The sequence below is a fragment of the Hetaerina americana genome, unplaced genomic scaffold (genome assembly GCF_022747635.1).
Source record: "Hetaerina americana unplaced genomic scaffold, ioHetAmer1.1.p SCAF_2, whole genome shotgun sequence".
Classification (NCBI taxonomy): Eukaryota; Metazoa; Arthropoda; class Insecta; order Odonata; family Calopterygidae; genus Hetaerina; species Hetaerina americana.
The window spans coordinates 74,410,951-74,427,457 of NW_027286763.1; the positions used below are offsets into that span (position 1 = coordinate 74,410,951).

The 16,507-nt window shown below is 33.5% G+C and overlaps 1 protein-coding gene across 2 annotated transcripts in view; it reads right to left on the reverse strand.

The window, feature by feature from the left end:
• Positions 1-3,665: 3,665 nt before the first annotated feature.
• LOC139687982 (solute carrier family 12 member 8) overlaps positions 3,666-16,507 on the reverse strand; it is a 28,117-nt gene continuing 15,275 nt past the window's right edge. For both annotated transcript variants that reach the window (XM_071585368.1, XM_071585370.1), the window contains exons 10-13: positions 16,032-16,209; positions 11,565-11,840; positions 8,568-8,746; positions 3,666-5,237 (exon numbers count right to left, since the gene is read on the reverse strand). In XM_071585368.1, coding sequence (XP_071441469.1) covers positions 5,051-5,237; positions 8,568-8,746; positions 11,565-11,840; positions 16,032-16,209 — 820 coding nt within the window. In that variant the 3' untranslated portion in view covers positions 3,666-5,050. The remainder of the gene's footprint in view (positions 5,238-8,567; positions 8,747-11,564; positions 11,841-16,031; positions 16,210-16,507) is intronic.

The window sequence follows — 16,507 nt, forward strand, 5'->3', positions numbered from 1 at the left end:
AATTATGCTAAATCGTCTTAAGTCTCCAAATAAACACCCGATTCCCACTAAACAATGACAAAATATCCCATTACACCACCGATTTCCTGACGTCACCTTAGCGGCAATCATGAAGTTACATTTCGAAAGAGAATACCTCAAATTTGCAATAGAGTGTTTGCCACTGCACAGAGTTCAATAAATGTTAGAATATTTGTTTGAATTTTTAAACAATTATGAAATGTTAACCCGAGGAAGGGAACGTTAACGAGGAGAACCTGCTTAATATCCTTGCGTCCATTATTTTAACGCATTCTTAATGCAGTATTCTACTCTAATTGTGAGCATTAAAAAATCGGAATACTTTCCAGGTTAATTGCATAGCATAATTTAAAATATCAACATTTTTTTAATATCAAACACAACTGGAAAGTCAATTCGGGTGCTTGAAAAGTGTAAGTAAATATTTTATTAAGCCAAAATCTGGGCATTTCTTTTCAATGTAAAAGTTCCATTAGCTCTTTATTTCTTCACTTTTCCGTCATTTGGCGAAGAGTCAAACCCCCTTGATTTTGTCAGTTCGATGTTGAAATGCATTATATTAAGAAATATTAACTAATTGAGCAAGCAAGGGATACTTTTTACACATTCTCTTCTACAATTTGGAGATCTACAGGAGTCAATGTTATCGAATTCTCGGAACTTAAATACACAGAACCTTAAGGATCTGCGAGTAATCAGACGAAAAATAGTTAAAAGCTTGTGTGAAAATAATGAAAACACCTTAATTTCAAAGTGGCAGGCAATTGACTAAATAGTAAGGTACCTCTAAGTTAACGTGACAGGTATAAATCCCATGCAATCAATTGGCTCTCGTATACATTCCTGGATATATCTTTGTACATGGTAGCCAATTGATTGTATTAGCCTAAGTAACAAAAATTTTGAATTGATAAATTTTTCAATTTCGTCTGATTTCTTTACTCGTCTTTTTGTTAAAACCTGTAAAAATTAATAATTTTCATTAAAAAGACACTGCAATAAACCTGAAGGAATCTTCCATTAACAAAAATAAATTGTTAATTCACTTCAACATGAAAGTTTAGAAATTTCATGGCCGAGATCAACTGCATAATTACAATAACACCTTAGAAATGTAGGCTCTATACCCTACATAGCATTAGCCAGCCACATTGTTTAAAATGTTCGGCTACTGGTTATTACTAATTCTGTGGATAGGAAAGCTAATCCAAAAACGAATACAAGTGAATAAAATTAATACAAGCCACCACCACCATATTCATGCTATGCATATGAAGGTACCTGCTTCAACAATATGAACTGCAATGTACATGTTCCGTGACATTATTTCACATACTGTAACTTTACGGAGGAACAATTTCTCTTTCTTCATTCTTTTTCAAAAATGTCAGACGTATGGAGTTTAGTAACTAAGTTGAAACTGAAGAACAGTACCTGAAAACATAGCAGCTGATGGATGGTCAAAGCCAAAATATCTATAATAGGGAGCAATGAAATTAATAAAACACTGCCGTTTATTGGCTGAAATACCACCTGAACATGACATGAGAATATCGCTTTCATATAATAGAATTAAATACCAACTGATATATCTTATAGCACAGACAAGAGAAAGTAATTCATTTGAACATATACATGCAGCCTACTTTTCTACAGATACAAGACTTGGTCGGCTGGAGCAGCAGAGAGAAGATTGATATGGGTGCTACCAAATAATGATTGAAGAGAAATGGATAGAATAATCAATGGAGTTCTTTGAAGAGTGGGTGAATAGAGAAAATTGGAGGACACAAATAGAAAAACCAATTGGATATATCCTGAAATACAATAGTTCACTGAACCTCATAATTGAAGAACGCATGGAGGGAAAGAACTGCAGAGGCAGGTGGAGAAACAACTATAAGCAGCAGGTAATGGAAAATATTAGTGCATGGAGCTATTGGGGATGAAGATATTGGCAGAGGACAAGATAGTTTGGAGACTTGCTACACACCAATCCTTGGGACTGATAAGTCATGATGATGATTTTTTCACCCTCACAACTTTCAAAAGAATTAATTTTACAATCATGCTCATTAACCCAAATGTCGGTCTTTCCAGTGAAAATAGGACTCACCTTTGGTGTGTGAAATGCACATAACTATAAGCAGTTAATTTTCCAGTACTTTACTAGAAAATCCCACAGCATGGTTTTAGTGGATATTTTTAGATGTACTACCTAGATTAAAACCAAGAATATTATGGCACCTGAGAAATACATAAAAAGATAAACTGCATTACCATAAACATTTTCAATACATACTAAAATTTTTGCACATCAATTTTCATACACCCTTTCCACCATAAATATACCACGCAAGAAATTTTTTATCCCACTACTAGCGACATATTAAAATTTCTAGCCTGTGTTCTAATTTTCCTGTAAACCCTTTGGTAGAATTTAGGTAAACAATGCCCCTAATTTTAAATTTAGTCAATTAACTTCAATAAGCATACATATATTATGCATGATTTTTTTTAAATCCAATATAAACATAAGTCAGCTAGTTTAAGGGATAGTACTACACCCATGATTATAAATATGACAATTCAATCATAAAACTCAAAATTGCAAGACATAACTGCAAATTCTAAATTTTCTGTCTGCTGAAGTCAATGAATTTGAAAATTTAAGAGCACAAAAATACCTGATGGTTGGCTGAAAAAAATCAGATATCAAGCGCAGGTATGCACAGCATACACCTTTGCTACACAGCCTCAAACCATCATGTACATACACCACCCACCTGGTATTTTTGTATTGTGATCTCTGGGCAAATAAAAAGTAATAATAATAATAAAGTAATAATTCTTATACTTCACTCATTAGTGACATTTCATATCATGGGAAGTAAATCCATCAGCACGTTCATTTTCTCCTTACACTCATCAATCAGATAATATATTCTATATTCACTTGCCATATGAGTCAGGCTAACATGCAGCACTCTTACCTGCTATTCCAATAGCCATAGGTTTTCCTCACCTTTGAATGTGGTCATTTTGTGATTCCCAAAATAGTATATAAAATATGACTCAATCATTTCAAATTACACTCAAGAAGATGATAATAATATTACTAAGGCTAATCCAAAATTTATTACTGGATGGTTTTCAAATGCTCCCTTCACCTTAATGGTTTACAATTTTTAATCGTGAGATCAACTTCTGCAAAAAAATGAACACATGCATACAGGTGTAAATAACATATGAACAGTAGTAATAAATTTGTTCAGAGATTTTCCTGCATTAAATTATTTCCTCTTCCTTTCAAAAAGCAAAACACCCAATGTTTGGTTTATTCATCATCTTTTTTTTAGGCTCCTTAACCTTATTCCACATCACCTCTCACAACACACCCACATCTAATCTTTTATGTAATGTGGGCTGCAATAAGAGAGTGTTAATGCTGAGTAAAATGAATTCTATAGGAAGTATTTCAGAATAGAAATGGCATTGGCTATTTATCTCAAGATTTGTCTCTGAATTTAAAAATGAAACCAAACAATGAATGATCTGACAAAATTTGATAAGGATATAAATAATTCACTGATGCACGAGTTAGTAATTGATAAAAAAGCATTTAATACTTCAAAAGTCTTTGGTACCATGAAGCAATAAATTTTGACAGCATTTTTTTTACTTGTATAAAAGATGAAATAAATAGTACATCACCAATGATACCTTCATCCCATATGCAACAAAGAAATTATAAATTAAAGCATTATTCATAAAATGGTTAAGGTAGTCATTGGCATTTGTAATAATGCAACAACAATGCAATTTCAACTTATCTCAAATACTAAAAAATAAATATAATAAAATATTACTAAAATAAGCCTTATTAAATGTCATGATGGGCAATTCTGCAATATTCTATTAGTCATTTAAAACATGGACACAATTAACCAACATAACTTTGGAATGAAAACTCATTAAACATCTTATTTCTGATAAGGCCAAGATTCTTATATTTTGCTGACTTTAAAACATTAGTATAATTTCCAAGTTTAATCACCTGAGACGAGCGATAATTTGAAAAATTTCTTTTCAAAGGCTTTTGTACAATGTTTTGAATTTGATTCATATTCCCTATCTAAGTGTTACTTAATAGGCACAGTCAGTTTCAATTTACATATTACCCGATTATTTATTTGATACCTTAATGGGTTATGGATGGCTTTCTGGTTCATGCAATTAAATACTGACTGGATATGAACAGTAATAACAAATCCTTGATATAAGTTTCACAAGTTTTTTTCCAAATTACTAACAATGGAATTAATATCAAATGCTTGCACATAAGTAATATGTACACCCACTTCCATATGTTTGTATAAATACACAGAGAACATTACGTGAGTAAAGTTAAAATCAATATCTTCATGAATGGACATCCATGAAACTGAGAAAATTCATAAAATATAAGAAATAATTAATTGGCACCTGCTAACATTTTAAAAAGTTATCACAATTGACAGCAGGAGTAAAAACGGTTAACAAAACACCAAATATTGAGTTGTATTACAAAAAGGTTTCATATTTTCTCACCTTATTTACTACCAAGCTGCATCCAGCATTAGTTGCTTCACACCACCATTTCAAAGGCATCGTATGACCAATTAAAATGTATACATTGTAGTCTTGATTCACACAAAAGTGGATGGAAATGCTGATTTGTAACAGTTAGGTGGTGAATTTGAACACACTCAGACATCACATAGTAGCACAAACACACACGTCCACTAAAGCACCAGAACTCAATACAATATCAATATAAAAAGTCATTCTTTCATTATATTTCAACATGAAAACTTTGACGAAATAAATATAGGCATATTACTCTTGATCCATCATTACTATCAATAAGTACATTTCAATAAAATTTATAGCCACTATAAAACTCTTTTTATCTTTTCTCCACAACCATTAAGTCATCTTGCATTTAGACATGCACAAGGATTCTTGTGTTATACAAATCAGAAGAAAATTAGTCATCATCATCATCCTCATCACCTAGATTAACAAAATGCCCTTGAACTGTTGAGGATTGATGATAACGTCGGCGGGAGGCAAAATCTTCATTTTCTTCAGTGAGCTGCAGTGGGGAGGACGTTGCCAAACAATCTGGCTGCAGGGGGGTAACAACAATTTGTTCATACTCCTGTACACGTTTCCTGAAATAATTGAAATATTCGTATGGTTTTAAATTTGTTATCTCAGGCGTAACTTTGTGGCATTTATGCAGCATATTGAAATTAAAGAAATAACTTTGTGATTCCACATGAACTTCATTAAAACACGACCTAGGTGTCGACATTAGATGTCATCATTAGGTAGGTACTCCAGAACACAACCTTGTGAAGGGTTGGGCGGAGTGAGAGGAAAAGGGAGGGTGAGGTGGGCGTAAATGGGAGGGGAATAAAAGAGAAATGCAACCCATGGTGTCAATCATTGGCTGTTGATGGGGGTTTGTTTGGGATGAGGATACCCCCTGAGGGGAACACTGGACGTGAAAGAGTGGTACGTCTAGCAGGACGGAGTGAGACGGACACAGGTTATCATCAAGAAGTCCATCAATGCACACTTTATAAAATTTTAAAAATCTCCGCCCAACCCCCTCCCTTGCCTTGAAGGTACACATACAAGGCTGCCTTCCTTGGCAACTATCTGATGATGATGCCCAATGTCAAAGCCTAGGTCATGTTTTAATAAAACTCACAAGGAATTACAAAGTTACTTCTTCCAATTCAATTGTAAGTTTTGCATGACACACAGGTAATATGTACAGAATTGCTGATAGTGAGAGAATAGGCCCAAATGCCACAATTTTCTGAGTTAAAGGAACAAGCTAACAGTCAATGGTTAGAGTACCACAAACCCCATTTGATGAAATTTATTTACAAGGTAGTATTCTGATGTCAATGACAAATGGATGTGTCACTGCATCATTATATTAGAGACTAGATAAAGGGTAAAATAGTAGTATGCTGAAATTCTTATACAAAATCAAACATCCAACATACATAAAAGGATATTTCTACATCATTACAAGATTAGCATTTGATCTCTCAGATAATGAGGCATATTAGCTCACATGCCACTCTACAAAATATAAACATTACAATCCAACAATTTTAGATTTTTACACTCTGAAAGTGTTGCATTGTAATGCATATTAGAGAATGACTCCATCAAAAAGTTACTGTCGCGGAATCTCCCGCAGTTTCTTGGAACATGTAAACATAACTTTAGCCATTTACAAAAATACAACGAATAGGAGAATTATTTACCATAACTTTAAAAAATGTCAAATTTCACTAATATAAATTTTTCCTGAACCTATACAATACCTCAGAACAGAGACTAAAATTCATTTATCATTTCATTTCTGTCAGATATTCTCCGAAAAATTGGAGTTGATGTGGAAAATGTTTGAAGAGATGCATTGTTTGAATTTTTAGGGCTATACATATCAAATTACAAATTGTTAATTAGCAATAACTGTTATTTGATTGATTTTACTCTTTTCATAACTTCAGTCTTCAAGCATAGAGAACTGATATCTAGATAGGGTGTGTTCCCATTAAAAGAAGAAAAATATTTCCCGTCTTTGACCGTACAAATTGGCACCAAATGATCTATTTAACTGTTAACAAATCCCAATAATTGGCCAAAAAATCACCCAAATAAATGTTACATTCTAAACCTATTCTGGTAAATATTGTTTTCAAAATGTTATTGGAAAAAATGTATCTCTTAGTTTAAATACTGTTAGAACAAATGGCATTAAATGGACCCAAATTAAAGAATTTTTTGGATGAATTTCTAGGTAGAGAAATACTCTATTTGAAAACAACAGATTGATATTTCCATAAGTTTTTGCAGAAAGCAATGTTTTTTCTTGAATAATATCTTGATAAATATTTCAAAACAGATTCTAAAATTTCATTGTTTAACTATGATGTTATTTCATTTTAAACTATACTGAATATAAAGTAAAATGTATTTTCCATCTCATTACACACTGTCATGAAGTGAAAGCCAAGCTTCCCCGAGCCAAGATTATAATGAATAATTGATAATACTTAAAGGCTTGCCTAAACATTGAGAAAATTGCTTCCTTTTCACCATGACCTTTATTGCTGAATCATGCAAATCTGATCTTTGAATCAAAATCTGAACAGAATTAGGTGGTAAATACAAACATCCCAACAAAGGGTTGAATTTGGAGACTTAATGTTTACATTTATTAAATAGGCATAACCATATTATTCAATTTTAAAGTAGATAGTAAATTAAGGAAACCTAATTGAGCATCCATCATGAGCAACGCTATAAAAAATATCCCTTTCAATTTTTACATCAGAAATTGAAATCCTTCACCAATATTTTATTTATTTATTATATTGTTCTGTCGGTCAGGCATGAACCATAGAACATAGTCGTAAAGATAAAGAAAATAGAACAAGATACACAATTGGAACAAGAAACATACACATTATACCTTAATATTTGGCTTAATGTCAAAGTTAAAACACTAATTAAGACAATTCAGACTAATTGGAACTGACATGCATGAACATCATTAAACAATTATTTCATTAAATAGGTAAAAAGTCATTCATTTCAAATTCAGGGTGGCTACAGAAAAATACTTTTCCATTTTATTTTGGCTTGCTTTTTCAAACCATTATCATATATTTTTATTGCATTGATTTTACTTGCATCCATGTTATTTTCTTGTGCCATTCTATCATCCATAATTTTACATCTCACACAGAAGCTTGGAATAAATTAATTTCATCAAAAGGTTAAAAATATATGCATGGCTATCCAAAAAGTTAACTCATATATGTATTAATTTGATTTCAAGTTAAAACTTTAGCTATTCAAACCGTATGACATTGGCATACAAAAACTGCCACAGCGCTTACAAAAATGCATCATCCAAAATAGTGATAACATAGAAAAATAGAGGGATGTTTAAGCTTTAAAATGATGTATCGATTATTGATAGTAAACATTTTTTCTGTTTCTAAAAAAGGGGACTTTTCTTTCAGTATTACCATAGTATGAATGATAACTTAAGTTTGGAATCAATTTTTAAAAATATGATACTAATGGACCAGCTTTAGTTTGACAAAATCCAATAGACAACCAGTTGACGTTTTTCTTAGAGACCTTCAGAGTTTAAAATGTGATAATACATTGTACACAATGGCTTGTGTCTTAAAATATGATTTTTGATCATCTTATTAGTTTTTCAAATTCCAAAACAATGAAGTAAATTTCCTAAATATTCCAAGCTTCATTTAATTGCTAAAGTTTTAACTTATACCTCAGTCTCTAGCCACCTTGAAATTGAGGTCTACTGAACAAGAATGAGAAGGCCAAGACCAAATGAAAGAGCTAGGAAAATGAACACATATAAATGACTTTTAGTTTCCATTTACTTACTTGTTGATATGAATTGCCTTAAAGTTAAATATTACAAAAATATTTACCCCATTAATCGTAGAAGAGAATTCTTGAGCCATCGAAGAAATCTAAATTGAGAAGCCAAGCCAGGAGTAACTGCTGGGTTTGCTCGACCAACATAAAACCACACCAGAAATACAACCAAGATATTTGCAAGAGCATATACCCAATTTACTAAAAACATTATCAGTAACTTCACCAGTGCCTGAAATATTACAAAATTGTTAGCAAAAAATATGAATAAAACAATAGATAACACATACACCAAACACTTATGTAAAACTAAATATTTATAAAACCTTCATCAAATGCTTGCTTATAATTTGCCTAAAAACAGGCATTAAAGCATTCTTGAAATTGTTAATTAAATGAAAAAATATCACACAATACCTTTAAAAAAATAGAATTTAGAGGTAGCTATTAAGTCAGAATCAACTAGGAGTCTTGCAATAAAAATTTTGCTTAAAATAAAACTACTATTAAAATATAATTGCAAAAAAATTAAAAGGATTATTATTGTTGGCATTCTACCATTCAATGCATATTTTGGATGATTACATACTATACAACAGGGCACTGATACATCTCTACATCTTGCCAAACAAAACACAACCTGACATCCGATGCTAAAACAATGCCTTCTTCAATTCTACATTCTTCTTCCTCCCTTTATTTTATCCAACATGTCTATCCTATTGCTACCCTTTCCTTGTTTGCCCAACATTCTCCCTTCTATCAATCTTCAACATCCCATTGCCAATTGAAATACATCTTTCCTGCACCCTTTGCCAGCCAAAAATCCACTTTTCTCCCCCATCCATGCCAAGCACTCCCTTGTTTGTTTTCTTTTCAGTCCACTTGACCTTTCCCATCCTTCTCCACACCCACATTTTGAAAGCCTTCAATCTACAATCCTGTATGCCTATCATCTTACTTTTAAACTGTTTCAGCACTGCACGCAACCACTCTCCACATCAAAGTTTTGATGAGCCTTTTCTAAAAATCCTTACTCAACATCCCTACCATCAATTCCATCCTGATTGTAAAAGTCTAATGCAATTATTCTTCTTTAAGTCCCTAGTATAAGGATGATTTTGGTCCAAAGCACTTCTGAGGTAGGTTAACTGTTCCACCTACTCTAGTTTATGACCTCCTTTTAATATTTAACTTAGGTTACCTCTTTCTGGAAAAGCACATAATCTTTGTTTTGTTTACATTGTTTCTCATTCCACTGTACACTGTGCTACTCTCTGTTAGTGATCTCATTACTACTATGGCATCATGCATGCCTATCCCCTTTTTGAACCCAAATTGACCACCCTTAGTAATCATTTGCCCTCCTCTCAAACCTTCTAATTGATAATCCTAAGTACCACTTAAGCTGAGTGCTAAACCAAAATTATTATTCTATAGTCCTCACACCTTCCTTCCCCTTTTTTGGGATGTGAACTAACACTGATCTGATTAAATCCTCTGGCCATATTCCCTCCTCATAAATGCTATGTACTATTCCACAAAAACTTTTCCTCCCATGCACCTCCTCAAGAAGTTACATGGGGATACCTATCTATCCCCAAGGCCTTATTTCATTTCAATTCTCTTAATACCCTTTCTTCACTCCACCAAGGATATATGGACCTATGCTATCCTCACATATGTCATATTCCCTTTTTATGTTTAAGCCTGTGGCCTAATACCTTTACCACATAGTTCCTCGATGTATTCTTTCCATCTCTCTTGCACCTTTTCTGGTTCAATCAACAGGAATATTAGTGCTAACCTTTTGAAGCCAATCAAAATTTTAGAAATTAATTTACATTGCGGTCAATGAAATGCTACCTAATTCTACATATGTCACCACAAAACTAGCCAAATGAGGATAAGCAATACACAAGATGGGAGATCGAGATCATTTAATTCGTTTCTGCAAAGACAGAAACAAATGTGGAAAGGGAAAAAATCAAGTCTGTCAGAAAAGTCAAAACAAGCCAATATATGGATAATTAAAACAATTAGTAAATCGGAGGCCAACATTACAAATAAGTATTATAAGTCTGCCCATTACAAATAGGCAGACTTATAATGGTGATGAATGTAGTAGGCAGACTTTTAATGATGGAATAAATGTAGTTTGTTCGTCACTTATAACATCACACAATCATTACAGGTGCAATATGTGAACCACGCAGGTAACTTGTGTTGGTATTATTACCAATTTATTTCACTGAAAAATCATAGAACAATACTCTGCACCTTGAGTTATTTATTTTATGCTGAATTAATCATAACATGATCCCAATATATTCCCCATAATCACATAGAAGCAATTTTCAACTAAGATTTTTACCAATTAAATAATTTACATGACTATTTAACCACATTACTGGTATTTAGGAAGATTGGGATTCTTAGAGATGCTCTTTGTTTTCTGTTTTTAACTAAATACTCAAAGGAAGAATTGAAAGTAGCTACTTTCATCAATTAAATTATTGATTGTATGACATAAATTGATCAAGCAGAAAATATGTTCCCCCAATCATTTTGTATTGATGCCCAATGTTCAAATGTACATACATTGGTTTTAATCAAGTCAAACTTCACAATATATTTGTGGCATCATTCATTATTCATTAATTCAGCAGAGAACTGCAGCATGCTAGGATAATTTATTTTATATGTATACAGTATTTTGTAAAATACTGAGTGCCTGTTGCACATTCTAAAGTTTGCAAAACTTACTCAAATAATCTATTATGAAAATACCGAGACAATTCAATAACTTCAGGTAAATCTTGTACGTGCCAGAAAATGTGCACTTCAAAACAATAATGACAAATTACTTGAATTTACATTTGGCTAATAAAAACACCTATATTGAGTTTTATACGAGTCCATAAAAATGGGAGTAATAAGCATTTTAAATGCCTTAATTGCTTTCAATTTAGCCCAGTACCAATGAGATGTACAGTGACAAAGCTTTGCAGAACAACTTCTTTAAAATATTTTTAAAAATTCATACATACCCCGATCAATGACATCCATCGATTGCATAGGCTTGAATACCAGTTATTAGACTTCGATCTTATGTGAGTATCCCTCTTTTGTTTGGCAGTGGCATCTTCTGTAGCAACATCAGTTCTATTTTCTGGGCCACTAATTACCCCATTGGCAGGAGGCCCTGTTACCATTACTCCATCATAGCCTTCTCCTCCAGTGCCTTTGGTTCCTTGTGGATTATGAATAATTGATTGCTCTTCAGGTGATGAGACTGCACTTGAGGTGGGTGAGCTTTGCTGCCTCTGATATCACAAGAAACCATAATTAGATTGATGAATTAATTCTCTGATTAGATGTGATTGGAAACCCATTTTTACCAACTTTGAATACCCAATGTTTTCTCAAATATCAAACAAAATAAGTGTATGATTTTCTACCCAGAACAATTATGATCAAATTTAAATTACTACATAAAAAACTTGAATAAATCTATTATAATTTATTGATGTAATCTAAACACCATGTTTTTATAATTTTAGTGTTTGCCCAGCAATGGGTTATTTTTACTATTAAAAATCTGGAGACTAACTGGAAAAGTATTGTATAAAAAGAAGCAGCAGTTAATAAAAAGGAGCAGCAATTTTCATTATACTATCATACGTCAAACATTGTTTTTACATGATTTCATAATTATTTCATTTTGCACATAAACAGCAAAATTTTTGCCTTCCTCCAAGTTTTACACCCCCAATTACCCAACCTAATGGGACGATTAGACATTGGTCCCAACAAATGGCATTTCCTAGTCTACCGCCCAATCATGTTCCCTCCTTCCTGCCTCAATACTCCTGGTTAATTACATTTAATCCACAACAAATGTTGTTCTTACTATACTAAAATAATGTCATATGCTACTTATAAGCATACAATACACTACATATTATAAGTCTTAAAAATAATAAATGCATATTAATATGGCTCAAAATAGTGAGAGCATATCCTGCTAAAACCAATGCTTGAGCAATTTTTTTATTATTACTTCATAATGGTCTAAAAAATAATGATAGGGTATCATTTAACTGAACAAATATTAGCAAAAAATTCACTTATTGTTCATTACACAAGAACAAGAAAGTGCACATGTCATGACGTACGAGGTTTGTATAAAAAGTATCGATAGCAATTTTTCCGTGACGTGTTCATGAAGAGCTAAATTCAGACCATTGGCTAAGTGTGCGCATGATCGCAGCTCGTATTGGCATTGATAAGATGACAGTGCAAACCATTATCATTGAAAGTTTGGTGATGCCAAAGCTCTGCCCTAAAATCATCCCAAAGGTCTTGACATACAACCAAGAGCACAGTAAAGTGTCTGCTTGAGAAAACCTGCAATGACATCATGACAATTCCCCAACTTCATTACAGTCCCAACTTGATACCAACGGACAGTTTGTTATTCCCAAAAGTGAAATCCTCCCTCAAAGGACACCACTATGGGACCCTAAGTGTCATCAAAAAAGCTTGCATGCATAGTAAACAAACTTATTAAGGATATTTCCTGTAAATCTTCCAAAAAGCAAACACCCTATTGAAGAACTTGTCATAAAAAGTGATAGGGAATCTTCAATATAAATTGAAAACGGCAGAAGATAGGCATATTTAATGGTCATTATTTCAAATTTCATGTTTTAATTCTGACATACCAGTGAGTTATTACCATTATAAACGATGTCTGTTTAGAATAATATTGATATGAGTATACAATTTATCTATAAAATAAAATCTTGTACTATATCACAAGAATTCGTACAAAAATCTTTCAGGCAATGTCAGGAGATCTGAATATGCCTCAAGAGCAACTCATTTACAATTTAATTTATATGGGAGTACGCTCAAGTATTAGGGAACATACATTATCTACATACACCTGATAGAAGTTAATATAGAAATAAAAAATGATGGCCAAGCCTTAAGAGAATAAATATTTAATTAAATACTCCAGAGATTACCAAAACTCCTATTAATTTTTGTGTCACAGCAGTGAGGGTGCACAACATTATACAAGTACAAATATACAAATTATATTCATTGATTGGAATCAGTAGATGGCTGATCATTTTTCCATAATTATTATATATTTTAATCTCACAAGTCCTTAAGGACTCAATGACTCCCTTAGCGAGTGACTTTTTGCATAACAAGTGACAGGGAGATTGGAATTCCTAGAATGATTGTGTGCCTACTACTTCAGCTTGTTTTTAGTACTTGTTACACTAGACTTAGCATTGCTGGTGATCACACATTTTTCCAAACTTGTGTTCAGGCTTATTATCAGTGATACTTATCCAAAGTTAAAAGTCCAAAGTTAAATAATATTTTATACATAGGTTTAAAAATGAACCTGGAGAAAAATCCATAAGAAAGCCACAAAAGAATAAAAATAACAGCAGAAATGAAAAGTAAAGTCAGTTCAATAGTTTCAGCCTCAACTTTGTGGAAGTTCATTTTAATAAATGAAAAAGAAACACTTAGTTCCAATCCACCACTTTATTACAGGTACGACTAGTTTCGACGCTACGGCGTCATCCTCAGGTACAAAGTTTAAAGTCACAATCAACACAAGAGGTGCTACAAGAAGTGTAACCTAGCCCAATCCCACTCTGCCAAACACCTATGGGAGGAAAATCATACCAGTGATTTCAACCCCAAAATTCTACATCGTGAAGAAAAAGGGAGGAGGATGGACAAGAAGGAAGAGTTGGAGATCCGGAGAACAATGAAGAAACATCCTTTACTCAATGACATTCTGTTTGAAAACGTATCACCTCTCCTGGAAGCCTCCCTAGCAATAACAGAAAAACAGAACCTCTAACCCCTTCCCCCTAACTCCCATTGACTCCCAACCCGTACCTTTATCCCCATTAGCCATTGACTCAAATTATACCGACCAATGAAATTTTCCCCTTTCTTAACCCACCTTCCAATCCCCCCCACTCACTAACGCTTTTCCTGGTGTTTCCTACCCTCTCCCACATTCTTTCGTACCTACCCCCATACTCCCCTCCCCACCCCCTCTTCCCACAACTCCCCCACCCTTTCCAGAAGAGGGTATATATACAATGATTGTGACTTTAAACTTTGTACCTGAGGATGACGCCATAGCGTCGAAACTAGTCGTACCTGTAATAAAGTGGTGGATTGGAACAAAGTGTTTCTTTTTCATTTATTAAAAGTAAAGTCATTGAAAATCAGGAACAAGGTGTAAGAGTGGCTGATCTAGCAGGCACATCAAATATCGGTCAACATCATTGCATTTTCTTCAAGCACAAGGACAAAATTAAGGAGATAGACGCTTCAAAGATAGTGACAAGAATATCTACACATCATTTGTGAGGGGGGGAAGTGATTTTTGCCGATGGCTAGAGGCAGAAGAGAACTTCATCGGTGACTTCAAGAAACTTGTAGAGCTACAGGGTTACTGGCCCGAAAAGGTATTTTATTTTGACAACAAATCTCTCTTCTGGAAGAAGTTACCAATTCAAACCTATATTTCTACATGTAGCAGTAAAAGACAATGCATTGCCTGGCCTTAAGCCAATGAAAGGCCATCTCATGCTGCTATTTTGCGCAAATTCAAGCAGCGACTTGGAAATGAAACCCCTGCAAATCCCAACACAGCAGGCTAGATGTAATGAGGAGATCATGGGAAACTGTTGCATTGTACTATGCATATGAGGCATCGCACCCTGATTAGGAATGGGCGATGCATGCCAAAAATTTATTTAATGATAATTCTGAGTTACATTTTTACAAAACTTTGAAGCATTGGCAAAAACAAATTTCTATAAACAGCTCTCCAGTAAAAAGGAATTAGGTACGTATCATAAATAATTAACTATTTATTTCAATTCATTTTTGCTTTTACAAATGGAGTTCGCATTCCCTGTTACTTCACTCCACGATTGAAGAAAAGGTGGGCATCATACACAATCTTAAACAATATATAAATAATTTTCTTTGAAAAAACCTTGTACATAATGTATTTTTTTGGCATAGAACGCATTATTGTATTTTACATTAATTTATATGCAAAGAGTTGTTTCATTTAACGAGTGTTCCGCATTACGAGAAGGATTGTGGAACGCATAATGCTCATTGCCGGAGGTTCCACAATATACCCTATTTAGATGAAGGTGTAGCGATTCATTAATGTACAAAATAGATTATGTGCATGCTCATTTTCACTAGCTCTGCAGTTGTTCTTAAGATTCTGTGGTTTTTGATCTTTTTCTGGTGAATTATCTTGTGCTTATGGGTTGAAGTAATACCTATGTACCCCTGGCCCATAAGATGCAGGTTGACTTTAAGAGCACATTTTTGAGTAAAAACAAGCACCTTATGGGCCAGCAAATATGGTAATTATTACATTACAGGAGCCCAAAATAAATTATCTTAGTGGAAAGGAAGAGGAACAGTGGTATTCTGCTACTGACCGTCAACTTCTGATGCTGGACTCTTTCAGGAAACAATTTGTCTAAGTCACTACTATACTGATGCATAGCATCTGTAGGATTATTAGAATTCAGTGATGTGGAACCATATCCTGAAGCCTTGGCACCACCTTCACCATCTTCTACCTGAAAAGTAGGACTTCCTACGGTTTGATGACTCCTTGAAAGGAAAAGAAATAAGAATTACACTTCTTTTCAATGAAAAAAACACAAGTAAAAGCATAGACACTGCAAAATTTAAAAAAGAGTAAAAATCAAGCCTGTAGAAAAGGCTTTTTTCCTGTTAATTTAAATCAGTAATTGAGCAATATAATGTTAATTGTACCCCATATTGCACACGCATTATTAGTTTTCATTACTCAATATAAATGTAGACGAGTGAAGCAAGGCTCACAAGACCCACAAGGCAAAGGATGGCTGACCCACAAAAGAGGGTTTAACACCACAAGTGACCTCAG